We start from the raw sequence: 21,322 nt of genomic DNA on the forward strand, positions 1-21,322 counted from the left end.
GCCTGAAATTGTATATCATTTTAAGTTTGATCGGCCGCGAATACGTACCGCCGTGCGTGCGTGCAGCAATAACAACAACAACAACAACAATAAAAACATCACACAAGCAAACAAATAAACAACAACGAAAATAACACAACAGCCAGCGCATTTTGTGTAGCAAAACAATTTATTGTGCTAAAGTTTTCGACAATTTTGCTAATCCGCACGCACACACTAACACACATAGAGTGCTGTGTGTGTTTCTTATTTGGATTTTTTTTTTATGTATGCCATGTGTCTGCTGCTGCACTTTGAACTTGGCTAAGAAACAGCAATAGCAACAAACAACAAACAGTCGCCACAACGCGCTAACGGTTCATACACGTGTAAACGCAATATTAACCATAAATATATTTCACAACAGCGACATCGACAGCAACAGCAACAGCAACAGCATTAACTGCAGCCACAGCAGCAACCAGCAAACAACGTCATTGTTTTTGTTTATGTGCCCAAATAAATATATTTATTTTTTTGACAAGTGTTGCCACAGCCAATTGCTCAAGTGATTGCCACTAACAAACGTCACAGTTTCGAGTGTTTAGTTCAAGTGCCAAGACTAGTTCCATCAAAATCTCAAGCAATTAAACAGCAAGCGTTGCTGCTTAAGCCTTACAACAGCCGCAACGTGAAAATAATAATTATTCTAAAGTTCACAACGTTTGACAGTCCTCGAACTTGTCTTGAAGCGTCGGCAGCTGCTGCTCGCTTTTTGGACGCTTAGATAATAATTTCCTTTACGGCCAGGAACGCGTTCGCCGCGTTACAGCTTCCAGTTGGATTATTCAATAGATTTCTTCAAAACGTATATCGATACGCAGCGTTTTTACGCCGGCCACAAATTGGATTTCAAACATCAAAGTTGTGCCGGCGGCCCTGGGTCTACCGGTGGTGGCGGCGCTCCTGGAGTCGTCGGCAATACCAACAGCAACAACAACAACGGCACATCACAGCAACAGCAACAGCAGCAACAACAACAACAACAACAACAGCAGCAGCAACAGCAACAACAGCAGCAACAGCAGGCCTTGCCGGCCAACGGCAACAACAGCCACACCCACAATAGTCAAGCTCACGCCTTAGCGGCGGCACACGCACATCAGCTGCATACGGTGTTGCCACTGCAACAGCAGCAGCAACAACAATTGCCGACGGGCGGCAGCGCCTTACAGCAACAACAACAGCAACTGCCACCACAGCAGCAGCAGCAGCAACAACAGCAACAGCAACTTCTAAACAACAACGGCGTAGGCGTTGGTGTGGTTACTCCGACTTTGCTTATAGGCAACGGTCCCGGCTCAGCGGGTACGGTTGGTCACTCGGTATCCTCCGCCGCTGCTGCTGCCGCTGCAGTTGCTGCTTCAGCCGCCGCCTCAGCCGCTTCAGTTTCCGCCGCTTCCGTTGCCAGCGCCTCACTGCCGCACGTGGCGCCGCATAGCCTGGGCCTGAGTCCGCAGTCCAGCGCCGACTCCCAGCAGTTCAACATCTTTCCGGCGATCTTTAGCCGGCAGCTGAACTTCTCAGCCGCCGGCGCTTGCGGTCAAGCGGGCAAACTCAGCATGGACGAGCTGCGTCCCAATTTAGTGGGCGGTCTGCTGGGACTTCAGCAGGGCCTGCTGGAGGATCATGCCAGCAGCATGCAGCATGGCGGCGTGCCGCAGGATACAAAGTTTATGTCCTTTCAAGACAATCGCCTCATGGGCATTGGCGGCTCGCATGAAAATCGCCTGCTGAGCTTGGCCACATCCGTGCAGGACACACGATCGCCCATCACAACGCTCGACAAGTCGTCCTCCTCGTCGCTCAATCATCAGCGCAAATGCAGCAGCACCCCCGAGGATTTCAGCGCTCTCTACTCCGGTCTGCCCACACCTGGCATGGACTCATCCTCGCACCATCATACGCCGGCTCACACGCCACCCTCGCGCCTCTCCGATCACACCATTTCAGGTAAGCAGTCCAAAGACACTCACTCACACACACAGACAGACACAGGCATATGCACATTAGTGGCGCATTAGCCTTTTGCTTAACCCATTGTTGACCCGACCCCTTTGAGCGCCTTTTTGTTCTCACTCTTTGACCACACGCGCCAAAGCCAAGGATTATCGACAGCACTCGTTTGCGGGTTTTGTGTCTATTGTCAGTTGGTATTTACCATTTGGCGATCGGCTTAAAGCAATTGTTGTGACTGCCACTGCCCTCAAATTTCAATAACTCAAAACTCAGCTGTTGGCCATGTGGCTAAATGTATCAAATATCAAATATGCTGTAGATCGAGTACGGGGGCACAGTTTGATTCAATTTATGGACAGCCTTGCTTCGCTTAAGTTGCTGCTTCGGCGTCTAAAGACTTGAGTATAAGGGCGCGACCTTGTACTAATCAAATTAGTTAGTATTTGACCGTTAAAATATCATCAGAGCTATTATTACATTTATTATGTCTGCAGTTTATGTTAGGAAGCGCGCTCGATAGGTTGGATCTAGACAGCAATTAAAATTAATAAAACAGAAAAGCTTCGAATTTCCTATCAATTCTATCGACTATCATGAATTGTTATTTGAAATTTTATAATATAATTTTATATACAAATACATTTGTTGTATTAATGTCTTTCCGAATGATTAATTTACATTGCTATTAATATTATTAAAATTTACTTATTTGTTATGTCTTTTTATTGTTGTAGTTATTTATAACAAGCTTTGATAATTATAGAATAAACCGATTTTCTTTTACTCATCCATTTGCCACAATAACTTTCTAGGCAGGAACTAAAAAGTTAAGATCTTATTACAATTAGTGCTACCTGTCAGCTTCAATTGTTGCTGTCTAACAAACCAATGCAAGCGAGTAAAAAGCAGCTAAGCGCAGCTAACAGACGGAGAGAGAGTGAGCGAAGAGATTATGCGTTTACTTAGCATAACTAATTGACACCTTTTTGGGCAGCAGAGACAAGGGCGCTGTGGGTCAAATGTGTAGATGGGTGTGTGTGTGTTAGGGGTAGCTTGGGTGTTATTCAATTAGTGCGACCTCCACGATAAATATATACATAGTTTAAATTTTGTTAACGAGCTAAGCGCGCCAATTAAGCGCCAAGCGCCAAGCGTCAGCAACATCAACATCAACATCAACATGAGCATCAACAGAAACAACATTAGCAGCTGGACAGCCTTATGCCCGTATCCCTACTTCCTTTGACCTTTGCCTGTAATTTGCCGCCTTTTGGCACGCGACAAAACGTCAACAGGAACGACAACGAGCCACAAGTCACCAGGTGTAGCAAGTGGCATTTGGCGCCACTGAACCCAAAGTTCCACCTCGATTAATGTGCCAGAGAAATTTGCATAAATTATCCCATATTGCATATTCATGCGACCGACGACCGACGACCGCCTTCAACGTTCAGCGACGTGACCCAAAGTCTGCTGATATTCTGCAATCCAACAAAAATGGCCGACAATGGATGCCACTGTTGTCGCTGCCGCTACCGCTGTCGCTCTCGCTCTTGCTGTCTTTATCTCTGTGTGTTGTCGGTGTCCGCGTTGGCGTCTTGTGGCCGCAGTGCGGTCGCTGCCTCTGCCACTGTTGTTGTCGTTGCCATCTTTTGACATAATTATGCCACATTTGTATGCTGACTGATTGATGCTAAGAGCTAACTGTGGGGTCGGGTCACCACTGCGGCGGAGTTAAACGTTTTACGCATACTAATTACATTTTTTGTTGCCTATTTTTAGGCAAATGCAATGAGTGAGTGAAACCAATAATAAAATGCTGTCATTTGTCTTTTTTTCTTATCTCATGCAGCAGAAGGTGCATTCAAGAAGCTAAAGCCGGAACCCAACAGCGGTCTGTCAACAGTTTCCGCCGGTATCACATCACCCGGAAGTGGTCTATCCACGCTGAGTCAACACGCCGGCCACACCCCAACCACAGCATCCTGCCCTACGCCAGCCAGACGAAGACATCGAACCACTTTCACACAGGTCAGTGATAGTTTAACAACAGAGCTAAGCGAAGCTGAGCTGATTTAGGAGAGAGAGGTGCTTATAATAACTAACTAGCACCTAAGCTGCTCAACAGCAATTACTCCGTCTCTATCTCTCTCTCTCATCTCTCTCTCTCTCTCTCTCTCTCTCTCTCTCTCTCGCTTGCACACACAAACTCTGTCTCTCTCTATCTCTTTATATGTGTATGTTGTGGTACCCACTGCACGTAGCGAGAAATTTTAATTAGATTTCTTGAAGGTTACGCTTGTAATTAAAACTTTGGCATTTTCATGCTGTGGATGCCAATGACGCCAGAAACAACAAGTCCTAGCTACCATAGACATATATGGCATATAACTTAGACTGCAAGGCTACTAAAAATAAATTCAACGAAAAATTTGAGTAAATGCCAAGTCTCAGCAACTTGCTTGAGTTGCTCGCATGTAAATGTTGCGTGCTATGATCGAACAGTCCCTTGACGAGCACTGTTTGATTAACAGCGAGCTGAACAGCGCTGTTAATGCGCTTTTGCTGTCGGCGCTGTAAAAAAAACTTCTAATTAAATTCGTTAAGAAATTTGTTGGCCATTTACGGCTTAGCTTGACAGGCAACTGCACTTTTTTTAATTCGTTGTTGACTGCTTTTAATGGACATTTGATGTCAAGGGCTTTAAACCTGGCGGTTTCAATTTGCAGACTTAGAACTTAACACAGCAGGGAGACTGTTGAGGGACAAAAGTAGTTTTAGTTATGCATAAATAGCTAAAGAGATATAAACAAATGTTAAGTAATTTGGCACGCGCGCGCACATATAAATATATATATATATGTATATAGACAGCCACGCTTAGTAAATTAGCCTAATTAATATCCGCTTAATTTCAGGAACAATTAGCGGAACTGGAAGCTGCATTCGCCAAATCGCATTATCCGGATATTTACTGCCGCGAGGAGTTGGCGCGCACAACAAAACTGAACGAAGCGCGAATTCAAGTGAGTTGGAGATATCTTAGCTTAATTCAAATTAAAGTCATATCAATATATCTATATATATTTATTTCCTTATGAATATTGTCAACAGTTGTTAAACGCACAGCCAGTGCCTTTGTTAGCCAGCTGCTTATTTAAGATTCAAATTCAGATTGAGTTGCCAGCAAATCAGCAGGGGCTATTTATGTCCAATATAAAATGCTGATGCTGCTGCTGCTGCTGCTGCTGATGATGATGATGATGATGATCTCGGTTTGGCGATTAGTCTGCGATTATTCCAATTGAGTGCTTCACAGTGGCTGCGAGTGTTGCCCTAAAGTGCTCTCTGGCGACACACACACAGCATCAAAGCCAAAATCCCCAACCCCTGTTAGTCTGATGCCCAACAGGCACACATGCACACACATAGACACATAGACACGCATGCATGTGTCACCCCTCTCGAGCGAGTCGCGGCCGTTGCTTGATTGCGACTCTGTTGCGCTTTCAAGTGCGCCGCGGTAATAATTAATTTATAGTTTTTATCATGACTGCGAAACAAGTGAGTGCAGCGGGCGGTAGGGCTGGTGGTGCTGGTAGTGGTGCTGGGCCTGCATGCGGTTAAGGGTAGCATGTGCCATGAACTGGTGTTAAAAGCGAACTTCATTTGCCATTCAAGGTGTAGAATTACAAAAGACTTAATGTTAAATCAAAGTAAGCACAGTTCGAAATGTCTATTTAAAAGAAGTTAAGGCGACATAAAGTCTTTTCCCAGTTTTAATCAGTCATAATTCAGAAAATATAAATATTAGTTATATTCCATGGGTTAATAGGTATATACCATTTTAAACATATTTAATATACTTTAAATATTTATTAGAATGCGATTCTGACTTAAATTTATTCAATTATAACTGTTCGTATATGTATATTTAGAATGCAATATATATGTGTATAGAATGTTTAAAAATATGCTAACCATATAATATGCCTAAAAAGAAAAACTAACCAGACCACTACGTTAGGATCTGTTTCCATCTAAGCTGATAATTACATGAGCTGCACAAACAACTGAATTGAATATATTAGAAGGGTGGGGGGAGTGCATCTGAAAGCCAAATCCAAATCCAAATGTTAACAACTGTGCCCGATCAAATGACAGTGCTATTAGCGCAGCATAAACCATATTTTTCTACAAATGTTCAAATATTTACACTCACCGCGCAACCCTCTGTACCCCGCCTCCTCCTCCTCCTCCACCTCTTGCTTAGCGCCTGGCTTGCAACGCAACCACAACCCCCTGTCAAAATGCACACACCAAACACATGGCATTGCGGCCCTTTCCCCTTGCCGTGCCCCTGCCCCGCTCAATTGGTAATTTGACGAGTGCTCTCAACTTGACTCGTTGCCACTCACTCAACGGCAACAACAACAGCAAGTAGAAGCGTGTCTACATCATAATTTAGGTGTTGACAAATTTGTCGTGTATACATTTATTGCAAATTTGATGAATGCTTTGAGGGCACTGAGGCTCATGTTGTAAAGTAGGCGTGGCTGGCCACATCTGCTTGGAAAACTACATTAAGCATGCGCTTGTCAAACAACTTTCCTTTCCACACAGCTCAACTAAGCTAACAAGTCTTTAATTCGCATTCCAGCGGTAGTAAGTAGCTTTAATTCATATGTGTATGTATATTTAATTTATGCGTGTCTGCTCTCAATTTTCAAATGCCCATTTATAGCAAAATGTTGAATTAATCTGATTTTTGTTGCTCTTTGTCGAAACTGCAAAAATGTTAACGTAAAAAGGGCTAATCGTTGAAACGTTTTACCTAATTGAATTATTGGCAACAACATAATTATGGGCTACAGTGAACACTCGCCAATGGTTGCTTCAAACAGCAAAAATAAATATTGCATTTTAATTTAATATTCACAAAAAAAAAATGTATGAAAATATTAATTTACTCAAACGAACGAAAAGACGTAACACTTTAATACAAGTTCAACACGCTTTATTTGCCCTAATAAATAGGCAACACCTTTATGTGTGGAGCAAATATTCATGGATTGAAGAAGTTCTTTATCAAAGTGTTCAGCGTAGCTATTTTCTAGTTATTGAGTTTTTCAATTTAAGGAGCTTGCTCTGCTACATTTACTCAATCCAAATACCCAAGTTTGGCTAAATTATTTATATTAATCAAAAACATAATTATTGGCAGACGAACCATCTCAAAATTAAAATCTATTTAAAGTGCGTGCAACAATATCAATTAGTTGCATGTGTGTAAGTGTGTGTTGCCATTTTGTAGGTCAACGTACCGCAAATAACATTTGCAAAAGTTCAGTTGGCGCTAATGCAACAACAACAACAACAACGGGGGTCGCATATAAAAACTAAAACCCTAAACGCAGTGAATTGAAAAAACCAAAAGCATAAAAACATTGCAACTGTGAAATGCTTTGCGGCAGAAATTTAATTAAATGCTGAAAGTAAATTAAATTTGAATACGTTTAATTTTCATATTTCCGACGCGACTCCCTTGTCTACACACACACACACGCACTCGTTTTATGTGCGTGTGTGTCTGAAATTTGCAGTCATCTAATTAGCGTGTTGGCCGAGCGTTTAGTTTACAAAGATTTCAAGTTATGCGTATTTGTTTATAGAGTAACTTAAAGATAGTACGCGTTTTTTCCTTACAGCTAATATGTGTGCTGAGTGAGTGTGTGTGTGTGCTGCATCAAATGGATCCTTAATTGAGTTACTCCGCCCACACACACACACTAACACACACAGCTATAAATTGAACGATAGACGAACTGAGAGATAGACAGTCAGACAAGGGACAAGAGACACAGTTTCAACCCTCCAACAAACAGTCATGGCTCATGGTTAAGAGCATTTCTTTTTTTTTTTGTTTTTTTTTTTTTGTTGCTGCTGGCAAACACACACACACACACACACACAGGCATTTTTATGCTGGCAGCCAACCAAATGAAACCGAACGAGCCATAAAGTGGGCAACACAAAACAACCCCCAAAGCAAAGCCATAAAGGAGGGGTTAGCGGTGCTGTGCTGTACGGCAATGGAGCCGGAGCTGGAACCAGTGCTTGGCAAGCTTGTATTTTTCATTAAAACCAACACACACACATACATGCAAACACACACACACACACACACATAGTCATGGACAAAGATAATAATAATGATAAAATAAATACGAGAAGCAAGCAAAAGCAAAAGGAAAGAAAATACGTAGCAAGTAAGAAAAAATGCCAAAGCGACAACAGCGCCATGCTAGTATATAGTCGAGCCGCCCACTCCACCCACTGGCAGCACTCGACTTGCCTTAAGTTCTGTCTGGGTCTTGTAAGTAACTCAAAGCAAGCTGAGCAGCTTTCAAAATGTCGGAAATTCTTACACACAGCCCCTGCCCTACTACCCCTGCTATTGCAGCTGCTGGTGCAGACAACGCTACGACAAGCAACCCCAAAGCAAACCCAACAACGCCCATTCATTCAAGTACCCAACGACCCAGCCTAGAACTCAAGCACTCCATCTACAATTTAAGGCCGAGGGCCTGCAGCCCTGTTGTCTATGGCAGAACGGCTTTCATCTTGGCAATTTCTTTTTCCCATCAAAATGAGGCAGGACCCAACGTGTCCCAACCAAACCCGGCGCAATCGTGAGGACCATCTTTAATAATGTCTAAGCAGCGCCGTCCCCAACCCCGCTATACCTCCCACCACGCAAAGCGAGCAGGCAACAGCAACGTCAACTTATTTTCAATTTCAATTTGGAAGATTTTTTCACTCATAAGATGAAGACGATGACGACGACAGCAGACAACGTTGATGCCCAAGCTCAGGTTCTGGCTGCATGAGGCGGGCAGAAGCGAGTGGTTTGAGGCATTGGGGCATAGGGAATGGGGCAAGCAGCAAGCAGCTTTGGGGAAACTTTGTGTTTGCTTTTTATACATCTTGTTGCCATTGCGCTTTTCCTTTTACATTTTACTTTATATTTTTTTTCTACTACTTCCCTTTGGCGCTTGCTGTATTCAGGAGAGAGGGAGCCAAACAGCTTAAAGTCCAGCAAACGCTTTAATTGCTCTAAGTACCTGCCACTTTTTTTCGCTTCTAACCTTTGTTGTCTGTTTTGTTTTAATTGCAGGTTTGGTTTCAAAATCGTCGCGCCAAGTACCGCAAGCAGGAGAAGCAACTGCAAAAGGCATTAGCACCATCTGTGATCCCGTCGTGCAACGGCATGATGCGGAACATTCAAGGCTATAGTGTCTCGCGTGGCTATCAGCCCTATCCACACCATAATACCATGAATCGTTATCCCCAGGTAAGCACCACACACTAAGAAACAGATACACACACACAAACACAGATACTGATTTATTGCTTTTATTACTCACAGGATCTGTTCCAAATGGGCGCCTCCTCATATCCGGGCATGACACAGCCATTCTCTATGGCGCATAGCACGAACATGGGTTCCGTGGGCGTGCGTCAGGACTCAATGGGTAAGTCTAAGATGCCATATACATACTAAAGGAGCTACTCACAGTAGTTCAATTGATCTTTAATTCCAATTGTACTTTTCGCACACACAATTTCCGCTGGTAACAACTTTGCTCAACGCTTGTCAACCAATTAATGAGCCGCACTTCTGATTTGTGCTTTAAGCTGACCAAAGCTCGCCAGCTTGCTCATGTTCTCTCACTCTGTTTTTCTCTCTCTCTCTCTGTCACTTTGCTGGCCTTGCAGATCTTGATCAAACGTCGCTCACGACAGAGATAGGCTCAGATAGAGTGCACTTGTTGCTCTCTTTTGACAGCTGTTTTTGCTTTCATTTACTGGGAATACATTTTAAAAAGCTATATCGATAGCTTGCCGTTTATATCCAGAGCTTGTCGATTATATCGATAACACTTTTGTGATAGAGAACCAGTATTTAATTTTGTACTTTTTTTGTAATTTTATTATTGAACCTAAAATTTAGAATGTACGATTTTTTAATTTGATTTTTAGATAAACGGAACAATAAGCCCTTTCAATAAGTTAAAGAACCCAGCCATGTTTATAATTAAGATATCTCAAATGATTCAAGCAAGCCGTCAATACAAACAAGAACAGTTTGGCACTCTAACTGTTTATACAAATTAGAAGTAGCTATTGTTTTGTTGGAAAATTCCATTGATTGTTTGCGCTTTATGGCTCCGATAATCTGCGCTCAATTTCAAATGTCTGAGCTAGAAAGTTTATTTATTGATTGCAATATTAGCAGGCGGCTCACTGGCGTCTATGCCCAAGCTGTCCCCCTCTCCCTGTCATCATCAAAACAGAGCCGCCAGATAAGCAGTTGAGCTAAGGTATACATATGTATACATGGAGTGTGGATTGTATAAGCAGCAAGTGCTTAACCGGATATTATGCATGAAAAAAGTAAGAGAAAAAAGTTCAGCAAGGCGACGGCAAGAGAGCAAATGAATTTCCTGCTAAGCACATTCCAAGAAAATGTTCGCAAAGGGACAAGCAAGCAAAGTCAAAGACAACTTTCTTAATAACTGCTCACATGCACATGGATGTGTGTGTGTCCAGTAATAAATGTATATAGGTATTTTCATAAATCAAATGAATTTCCGTCACCAGGAAATGCTTGAATATCTGCTGTTTGGTTATGCTTTTATATATGTGTATAGTAATTTAATAAACAGCTGGGCTAATCTATTTTTCCATTTCGTGTGTTCGTTTTGTTTCTTCAATACTATAGGCATGTCACCGGAGGACGAATGGTATAACAAAAGCCTGTCCGCATTGCGCATGAATAGCTCACACCATCCGAACTTATCAGCACCAATGCTGCAATATCAAACATAATCAAAAACCTTTGACGACTTCTTTTAAAAGATTGCATCCCAATGCGAGTTGGGGTGTGATCTTTTAAGAGCGAGTGCGTCAAACGAGCAGCAGCTACACACATACATATACATATAGACTACGTAGTATATGCAACTGCATGCATACATATAAATACATCTATATATACATATATATATAGTGCTATACATAGTTAGTTTAGTTATATATATATATATAAACATATATACTCGAAATTCCATGTGTGTGTCACGACTCAATGTGTGCGTGTATGTATGTGAATATGCGTGTGTGTGTGTAATTCATAAGACTTGTTGATATTTTTCATCTGTGTAATGTTTTTTTTTTTTTTTTTTTGTGCATAAGTATAAAGAATTGCAATTTGTACTTAAGTGTATTGGAATAGGCAAACAAGTCACATAGTGTGTATTGAGATTTTAGCGTAAAATACATATAAAACTAACCTAAACTATTGTAACATATTGCATAAAAGAACGAATTTAAAACGAATGTACATACATATGGTATACTAAACACACATTCGAAGCAAATGCATATGTAGTTCGTTAGAGAGCGCCTTAGACTAAGACAGTTTGTTAACTACATGCACACGGCACTCGTCAGTGTCTACTCGCTACTAATTCTAACTAGCTACTACATTCAACCCCCTGCCCCTGTCCCAGCCCCAGCCGAAGCCCAAGCCACAATCGCTCTCTTGTACTCGCTCAGTTGCAGTCGCCGCAAATTCAATTGTCTGGCTTGAAGGTTCGAGATCCCTATCACCTATACAGTCCCATATATGTACTATAATCAACAGTAGCAGCGAGTGTACCACACACACAGACACACACACACACAAACTAATTACAATGGCTATACAGCAACAAATTTTCCAAAAACTATTTAAACACTTGTGTAAACTAGTTGTAAGTGGATTTTTTTTTAGCTAAGCAATGCATTAAAGTGAGTTAAATCTAATAATTAATTATAAACAAGACGAACACACTAAAGTAAATATGAATGCGTAAACGCCGCAACACAAATTATATATTTAAAAACCAAAAACGAAACGAAAAAAAACAAAAACCTAACATATAAATACATAAAATACCCTATATAATATATAAATATTATATATTTAAATACGAAAAACCAAAACATGTTTAACAAATTATGCCAAAAAACAGCAAAATGAACACAAATAAAATCTAATTAAAAAACAACAACGACAACAACAAGCCTTTCAATAATTCATTCACAGTTGTACTCCCAGCTGTCTTTGTCAGCAAATTAATTTATATTTTTGTATAAACACATGTAGAAGTGTGTTTATCGTCAACTCAACTTACACTGCGCACCGTGGAAGACCCTACTGCAAATTCTTTAGCCATTAAAACAACAAACAGTTTCACGATCAAATGAGATCAAAACTGCGGAGAATAAAACTAATCTCAATAATAAGGCTAGGTAATTATTGGGGCCGAAAAAATAAACTATAGTTCTTTATCTCTTTTTCTCTCTCTCTTTCTTTCTTTCTTTCTCTCTCTCTCTCTCTCTCCCTTTATAAGGTTTATAGTTTATAATAGGAACGATGAATTGTACACGAACTCTAATGCCTCACTTGCTTGTCAATAAGCCTATTCTCAACCAGTTGACCTTAGACCATGAACAACACATTTCTTGAACTGCCTATATAGGATTGATTACGACTGACTTAGCTTGCGAATAGTGTAATTTAACAACGAGGTTTGATTGGGACTATACTTTCGAGAAGTAAATAAAATGTGGATCGAGGTCCCCTCCGGATTCGGTTTGGAATATTAATAGTTTGGAAAATTTATAAAATTATAAAATATTTATAAAAAATTAAAGCACTTAATATACAACAATTTTCTTAATCAACAAATGTACACTTTGCTTTTGAACTAAGAGATGGGCAAAGTAAATTAAACAAAAGGTCGTACAGTTTTTTATTTTTTATGACATTTTTGGTGCTACACCCATTTTCATTCTACATTCAATAATTTGAAGTATGGAGAATATACATATGTATTTTAAGTTTCAGCCCGATATCTAGCCTAGCTCTGGTTTACTAACAATGCGCCAAAAAATTTCGGCAAAACGAGCCATGATTCAACAGTTTCCATGAGAAGCACACGCTCTTAAGTTCGAAATTCGAACTCACTCTCTCTTTCTTTTATTCTCAAACTTAACATGATCCCAGCTTCAAATGGCTTACGAGAGATCTGTACTACAATAAAAACATGACAATGACAATAGGGGCAGCCCTAATGCCATGGCTACGTGCCCAAGTTGCAACAAGTAAATAGCCATGAGCGTTATGGCGAAAGGGACTTGCAATTTGCAGTTTTTTATGCTTGCCAATCTCCCATCACTGATGGACCCAACTGAGCAACTTTAATAGCTAACGCGAGATACAAAATGCCCAACTCAATTATATAATACAATGTTGATGTAACCAAGTCGGAGCTCTGTGGACCGTAGGCTCGGATGGAGAAGACGCAGGTATCCAGCTATACATAAGTAGATCGTCCGCTGTCCCATATGACTTCAAGATCCTATGCACCTGGAAGAGAACAAGCTAAAAAAAAAGGTATGTAGATTTATATATAAGGATTTGATGATTTAAAGTTGAGAAATGCATGTAGTTTAATGAATTAAAGAAACAGAAATGCTGTAAAGCGTTGGCAGGATAAAAATAGCTGCAATCTAAGTGACAGAGAACTCTGCGAAGTGCGAAATAGCACAGCCATGGCTTGTATCTTTTCATATTGTTTTATTTTATAAGTACAACTACATACATTATATTTTTTAATCAACAGATGGAACATTAAAAACTCCTGCCAAGCGCAATATTCTCCGGCGCCCGCTCCACGCTAACTATAGTAAATGTTTACAGTCAGATCAACAATAAGGATCGTCTAAGTCCTTGAGACGGCACTACAACAACAAATGGCACTTTAATTAAAACTATGATACAAAATGTATTCTTTCTTATGTATCTGTATTCTTTATCTTCAAGTAATTATTTTTTTTTTCATTGCTAGCTGGATTGCAGTTCCAGCAACTGTTTTCATTCTAATGACAGCGCTTCTAAGGCTTGGCTGAGCTTATGGCTGCCATTCTTAAGTGCTTTACGCACTGCTAATCCAACTAACTGTTCCTGTGCATGCGTCTAGAACGCTTATTGCCCTGCTTATTGGACAAATCCTGAATATTCCAGGTGAACTAAAAAACAAGTGGCTTAAAGCTGGGCGCAACAAACTCTAATATATACACGCACGCATCCACAAACACATGCACATGCGTCAGCAACGTGCCTAGTCATCAACCGTACCCCGCGGTCTACATATGTATATTGAAAATTTAAATCTTTTTGATTTTCGGAATCAGTCGAGAACATAACAAAGCGTTTTTGTTATTTATTTTATATTTTTCCGTTAAATATTGTGGGCGTAATTCGCTCTTTTTCGATTTGACCGGGAGAGCCCCTAAAAGCGCTCTCTCTCTCTTATTACGATAAATTAATAGCAAACAACAGTCCTGACATTATAAGTCTCCAGGAAATCCACTAACTATACAACGCGAAAAATATAATATACCCAAAAGAATGCAAGTCCGTTCATGTTAGAAAGATAGTTTTGAAACTGTTCTATTTCAATTCTGGACGTCGATAATCACTTTCTTCCTCGCAGCTGTGTACTTAAGGAAAATTCCTATCGTGTTCAGATCTAGTATAGTATCGAAGGCTGCTTGAGAAGTAGAACGTCAAAATCCTCTTTCAATCAGGCAGCTTCACTTTGCACGTTTTGAAGGTTTTTGAGATGGGAGTTGGCATTAGCCGCTACCCACCACACTAACGCTCCGTAGGTTAGGATGGGCCTGACGACTTCGGTGTACATCCAGTGAAAGATGTATGGTTGCTGTCCCCATTTTTTCCCAAAAATCTTTTTGCATATGAAGAGGGATTGTAGTGCCTTTTTCCTTCGAGTTTCTTCGCCAAGAGAGCTTAGAGTCTAGTACTCCCCATTACTTTGCCTCTCTTGATAGCTTGAACTGGATGTTTGAATCTCGAGAACTTATATTTTCGTGTGAAGCGAACAAGTTCGATTTTTTTGGTGTGCACTAAATACTTGAGGTGCTCTTAGTTTCAGGTCCAGTAGTCGTTTCAATGTTTTCAATAAAAACGATGAAAGACTATTTGCCTTTTGGTGAACATTGGTTTTTCTTTTCTGCCTTGGAAATGAATGCCACTACCACTTCTCTCCAGTTTTGTGGAAGGTACCCTTTTACGAGGCATCCCCTGAAGATTTCTTAGAGCCATGGTGTAAGTTATTTGTATACCGCTTGTAACATAGCTGGTGGTATGTCATCTGGGCCTACAGATTTGTAGGGGTGGAGTGACATGATAGCCCAGATTATCTTTTCTTCAGTTATTATTTCATATATGAGGAGATTGCTACTCATGTTCAACTAGCTCATGTGTTGCGCGCTGGTGATATTGGCTCATTCTCGTCATCAGCATCTTGGCAATCTCGAAAGTGAGTGCTTTTAAGTATCTCCAGAGACCCCTGTCTGTCCCTTGTGAGCTTGTCATCCAGGTCACAAAGTGGGCCTGGTTTGGCTGGATCCTCTGCTAGCAACTGTCGAAGCCTGGGCGCTTCCCTGATACAAGTTTGATATTCGCAAAAGGCAGCCCATGAGTCTCTTATGGCACTTCTACACTTCGTTTTGCGAATCCTGAAACTGGTTGTGAGACTTTCCATTCCACCGGCCAGTTTTTTTTTATTTTGCTATATGTTAGAGTCCTTTCATCTCCTTCCCAATTTGACCGAGCTCCGGTGTCCACCACGTACTTCGGTTCGACGTTGATGATCGGCTAATAGGGCAGGATTTGACAAAGGCTCTTCACAATGCATTAGTGACTTTTTAGTTCGCTTTTTTGAGAGTACAAAGATTCTAGCTACAAAGACTTACTAGGTAACGAAATACCAAACGACGCAGCAAAACATATGGAAATAACACCAACAGTTACTGGCATCCCTCCGAATATATGGAGAGCACTTTCGGCATACATCAACAACCAGAGAGACTGGGGATCCTTCAATACAAATCAGTCAACCCAAGCTTGCGAGTGCGGTACCCCGTGTAGTGCACTGTCACACAAAAAGAAAAAAAAAATAAAAAAAAAAAATTTAAATAAATAAATATAATAATAAGTATAAATCCAACAGACGGAAAAATAGTAGTAGAAGATAGGTTGTAAACACTCCTATTTTTTTCCCCGCATAGGCAATCAAACATAGGAAAGCTTTTAAGCTCTTAGCGCATTGAGCGTAAGTGTAAATCGGCGCTCTTAGTAGAACGTCACTCAAAAATAAAGCTAAAGTGCAGTGACCGCCAAAAAAACGTACGATGACGCCGTTTAGCGCCGGCGCCAAGCAGGCGCTACCTACGACTGTTGCTAGGCAGAAGAAAAAGTAAGAAAAAAACTCTCTGTCTAGCAAGACAAAGAAAAAGCTCTCGCCTGGGGGAGAGATGCGAAAAGAAATTAGAGCATCAGATCAGTTTCTAATTGGAGTTGGAGAAAGTGAGTCGCGATGCGCAAGTGCGTAATTACGAACAAATCAAGAACTTAACCAAAATTGAAAAATCAAATAATTCACTCCAACGCGCAAGTACTACACCGAAATCCTATAGTGTTTAATAGTATCAAGTTCGTTAAAGTTAACGCGTGTGAGGCTATCAATAGTCATATAGTCATTGGACACTTTAGCCGTTTTCTTTCGCTAAGCGAAAGCAGAAAGAAGCTAAGAACCAACTCCAGGATGAGAATTGGTTCCCGCCACACCAAGTTCTTTGTTCGACCGACATCCACGCCATAACCGCCAATATCACAGTAGCAGCAACTGCCTTACCAAGAAACAAAAACTTCCAAAAACCATAGAAACAACGCCAGCATCCACTCACGCAGGCCTCCAAGTGCAACTTAATATCTACAACTTATCCGACGCACATAACCCCATCTTCACCCCGAACCAGCGCCGCAGGCAAATCTGAACAATTAACTAATTTATTCACACATAAGTTAACTAGCCTCGCTAAAAGAACCCTAAATATGTAACTATATTCTCAAAAACAAACCCCAAAAGGCAAACGGCCAAAAAGCAAAAAAAAAAAAAAAAAAAAAAAAATAAAAAAAATTTTTATATATATAATTATAATAAATCTAATATCCCAGTTCTAATTAAAGTACATAATAATTTAAGAAAAATTTTTTTTTGGTTTAGGTTAAGCTAACTAATAAATTATCTTTTTTTTTCATGCATGGATAGCCATATATAGATATTAGAATTTATTATAACTTTTTCCACAGCTAGATAACATCCGTCCTCGCATCGCTGAGCTCACCGACCGCAAGGAGGAAGTCAACAAAAAAAAATGCTGTAAGTTAATTCCTCAAGAAAAATAATAATTTAATCTGTGGCCTTAAGCCTATAAATTTACCTGAACACAATATCTATATATGCATGTGTGCAAAGCTTTTCATTTATCATAATTAAAAAAGAACACCTGCCTCTCTTTCTAATTCATATCTTTTAGTCCTTAGTTAATAATGTTAAATTTTACCAAATTTTATAAAAGCCAAAACAAAATTTACACCTAGTTATAAAATATTTTTTTTTAATACTGTGTTTATCGTTAAAAATGAAATTATTAAATCTAAGTGTGAAATCTAAAGCTATGAATTAATAGTCTAATTATTGTTGGAGTCATGTTGTCCGTGGATGGTCTATTGTCAGAGTAGTATGAGTTGTGCATAGTTGCATATGCCCGTTAGCGTTGCCCAAGTCAGATTAAAGTAAGCACGCGAAAATTCAATAAGATATTAATTACAAGTCAGCAGCAAGCGTCTCCAGGGCCATCTAAATTGTTCCCACCCCAATATTGCGACAACATTGAGCCGGAGCCAGCGCGTGCGCCTTTGACCGACGCAACCCAGATCAGCTCGCAAGACTAGTAGGTTGTATACTACACCCGGTAATTGCTTACGAACCAAATCAATTCTCTTCGTACGACTCCGTATTGGAGTCCGTATTGGAAACCCCACATGTCAGCTTATTTATTTAAAAAATAACAAGTGAACGTATTAAGGTTGGCGCAACCAACTTATATATACCCTTTGACTAGGGCATCTCAGCAAACACACGTGCGCATTCATACATACATACACAAAACGCACGCGCCACATTTCATTTTCGCTGTAGCGTCAGCAGCGAAGCTACCATTTGTACGTCTGCAAGTGCACCTCGCTGTCCATAATAAAAATGTGAATAGTTCTTTATTATATTATATTTATTAATTAATTTTACCCGCTTTTTTCTTGGAGAAATGGTTTTTTTGGATTTGCGTGGAAGGGGGAGCGAATTGCTTCGAAAATAATAAAGCTTACATACTAAATTTAGTTGTTCTATCTCTTACAGTCTCTGAGTTATCGTTGCTCAGACAGACAGACGGACGGACACATTTATGGAAATGGCTTTATCGACTCAGTTTGTCTTTCTGATCAAGAATATATAATATATATTTTATGCGTTCTGCCACGCCTCCTTCGGCCTGTTACATACATTTGCACAACTCTATAATACCCTTTTCCATTTTTTATAAAAATGTCAAAATGTATAAAAAAGCTGCTCTCTGGTGCGCGATCAGCTCTATCAAGTCTGTTCAGCTAACATGTTGTTCGGTATGATTACGCAATTAATCTTTTCAATTTAAAGAAGGGACACTGTTGAGCTAATAAGCTTTTTTATTAGCTATTTGGTTTATTTTTACGAAATTAAAAATCGTTCACAATTCTGATTTTCGTTAAAGTTGCAAGTTTATATTAAGTATTTGGCGCGACTAGGCAAATACTTAAAGCGATATTTGAATGTATGTACATTTGTATTGTAAGACTATTTTATTGTACATGTCTCGAAGTAGACAAAGTAACCGGCGGACAGACTCGAATAGTCTTTTCAATACGACGAATTTGATCAAACTTGTCTCGAATTAGTCTGTGCCCTCGACAACGACTTGATATATTCAACAGCAATAGGACTCGATTAGCCTTTGCTCTACGAAGAATTAGTTACGACTGTATCAAATGCCCTTAGCAACAGGCAATAAATATAATATAATTGATAATGCGAGAATGATAAAATAAGATAAAATGAAAGCGAGAGTGCAGCTGTGCTGAAGGCAAGTGCTAAAACAAAATAAGTTAGTGAGCACGCACCAAGAGAGCGCGAGCTTTTATTAGTGCAGTGCCGAATGCACGCACAAAGAACAGCTTATTAAAGTGCAAACGCATAGAAAAGAGCGCGCAAGCTTTCTTCACCGCTGTGCAAAGCTAAAATACAATACTAAACCTAGATCAGCTGTTCATAGCTGAGGAGCTTATTGGACTTGCAAGACCAAACAGACACACATCCTTGCTTGTAAGTTGTGCTTAGCTATCGCACGTTCTCGGGCTTAAACACAGCACGCAATTTAGATTGCAATTCAAGCAGACTTGAAATTCAACAAAAGCACGCTGTGTTTGATCTATGGATTTAAATTTTAATAAAAACAAAAAGCACATGCAGGCGCATACACACAAACATATGTATGTATATTAATAAAACACAGAAATTGCTTAATAGCGCATTTTGTCAGTGTCCATTTTGTATTTGTTGCGCGCCTGTCTGATGCTCCGCTCACTTGCCTAACTACGCGGGTGAGAGCCACTGTGGCGGCAGGCAGCGCTCCAAGAAGGGCAGACATGCAAAGAAGCTGGCCAAACGATTAATCCAGCTTGGTATATGACGGCCGCATAGAATGTGCGTAAGTTTGTTGGAGAAATGATTGCAATTGTTGTTGGTCAAGTGGTAACTGTTGCCAGGAAACTGACAGCCCATCTGCTCAACAATACGCAGCACCTCCGACTGCGTAAACTGCGTATAGCCCAGCTGTATGCTCTCACGATAGCGAAATTGTTCGCCCAGCTCCGGCTCTGCGCTGCGCGGTGTCATGCTAAAAATGCCCGAGCTGTCAAAGGTGTGACCGCCATACGTGTACTCAACGCCATAGACTTCGACCCCCGTATGGAAAATGCCCAAGCCAATGGGCCCAACATACTCATTCATATTGAATATATCGTACACATTGAGTATCACTGGCTCCCTGAACATATCGACATTCGGTGGCTCATCGCAGCTGTCGGCTGTGCCTTTGAAGCAGTTCAGCATGGACAAGCGATTCAGCAATGCACTCATTCTGCATAGTTTGACCTCGGACCGTGCCCGACAGCAGCGAATTCGAAATTGCTTTTGCTCCTCAACTCAGAGTCCGAGTGCTTGATTTCCTTTAATTTTGATTTTACCCTACATACAATACACACAAACTGTTAATCTACTACTGCATAAATATTCAAAATTATGACAAAAGCCACACTGGCAGTGCTGTAATTTGGATTGTTCAAATGAATTATTAAATACTGTTAAGGTCAATAAGTATGAGTAAGTGCAGCTGCAGCTATTTACAAATAATTATAAACAGCAACTACATATGAAGGCAGTTAAAGTACTGCAGACATCAGATGCCCCTTAAAGTATGCAGGGCTATGTTTTGCACATTTTTCAAAACCGAACCAATATAAGAATCTACATTTTTTTGGGTCTTAATACATAATTATGCTTACAAAAATAGAACCAAACCGAAATTATATTATACTATTTGAGAATATAAAGACACATGCCTGAGCCGAACAAAATTCAAAAAAAAACAAATGCGTCGTTGAAATTGTATTGATTTATTTATTTACGTTTTTAAATTTTGAAACGATTTTCAGATCCTTGTATACAATGTGTTTAAGCAAGCTTCAGTGGTGGTGGTGGTGTTGTAGTAGTATACATATATGTCTGTTTAAACAGCCTTAAATTAAAATAAACAACTGTGTTAACAAAATAAAAAGTTGATCAAAAACAAAAAATAAAAGGCTAATTAACATTAGCTATGTGCTTCTCTCGCATGTACATATGCAATGGTATTGATTTATTTATTACGTTATTTTTATTTTGAAACGATTTTCAGATCCTTGTATACAATGTGTTAACAAAATAAAAAGTTACAAAAAATATATTAGTTATGTGCTTCTTTTTGCATGTATGTCAAACTGTTTGTAACTGTCTTAAAACATTTTTCAGAACCTTGTATACAGTGTGATTAAGAATGCTTCAGTGGTGTTGTATATATGTCTGTTTAAACTGTATTAGCCTTAACTTAAAATAGACAACTGTGTTAACAAAATAAAAAATAAAAAAATCTGCTAATTAACATTAGTTATGTGCTTCTCCTTGCATGTATGTAAAACTGTTTGTATATATGC

The 21,322-nt window shown here is 40.0% G+C and overlaps 2 protein-coding genes across 2 annotated transcripts; one reads left to right on the plus strand and one right to left on the minus strand.

The window, feature by feature from the left end:
* Positions 1-776: 776 nt before the first annotated feature.
* Positions 777-10,897, plus strand: LOC108605402 (homeobox protein abdominal-B; the record flags this gene model as incomplete). The annotated part of the gene is made up of 6 exons (XM_033294339.1): positions 777-1,992; positions 3,851-4,029; positions 4,917-5,024; positions 9,176-9,352; positions 9,428-9,533; positions 10,784-10,897. Coding segments are annotated over 6 exons (1,893 nt in total), but the record flags the coding sequence as incomplete, so codon positions are not given.
* Positions 10,898-19,518: 8,621 nt separating this feature from the next.
* Positions 19,519-20,362, minus strand: LOC108606022 (deubiquitinase DESI2). Its single transcript, XM_033294459.1, has one exon. The coding sequence runs from the start codon at positions 20,208-20,210 to the stop codon at positions 19,665-19,667; it is 546 nt and encodes a 181-aa protein (XP_033150350.1). The 5' UTR covers positions 20,211-20,362; the 3' UTR covers positions 19,519-19,664.
* Between the last annotated feature and the right edge of the window lie 960 nt (positions 20,363-21,322).

Source organism: Drosophila busckii, chromosome X (assembly GCF_011750605.1).
Source record: "Drosophila busckii strain San Diego stock center, stock number 13000-0081.31 chromosome X, ASM1175060v1, whole genome shotgun sequence".
Classification (NCBI taxonomy): domain Eukaryota; kingdom Metazoa; phylum Arthropoda; class Insecta; order Diptera; family Drosophilidae; genus Drosophila; species Drosophila busckii.

Excerpts from the sequence above, each read along its gene's own strand:
- LOC108606022 (XM_033294459.1), bottom strand. The coding sequence starts at position 20,210 with ATGAGTGCATTGCTGAATCGCTTGTCCATGCTGAACTGCTTCAAAGGC.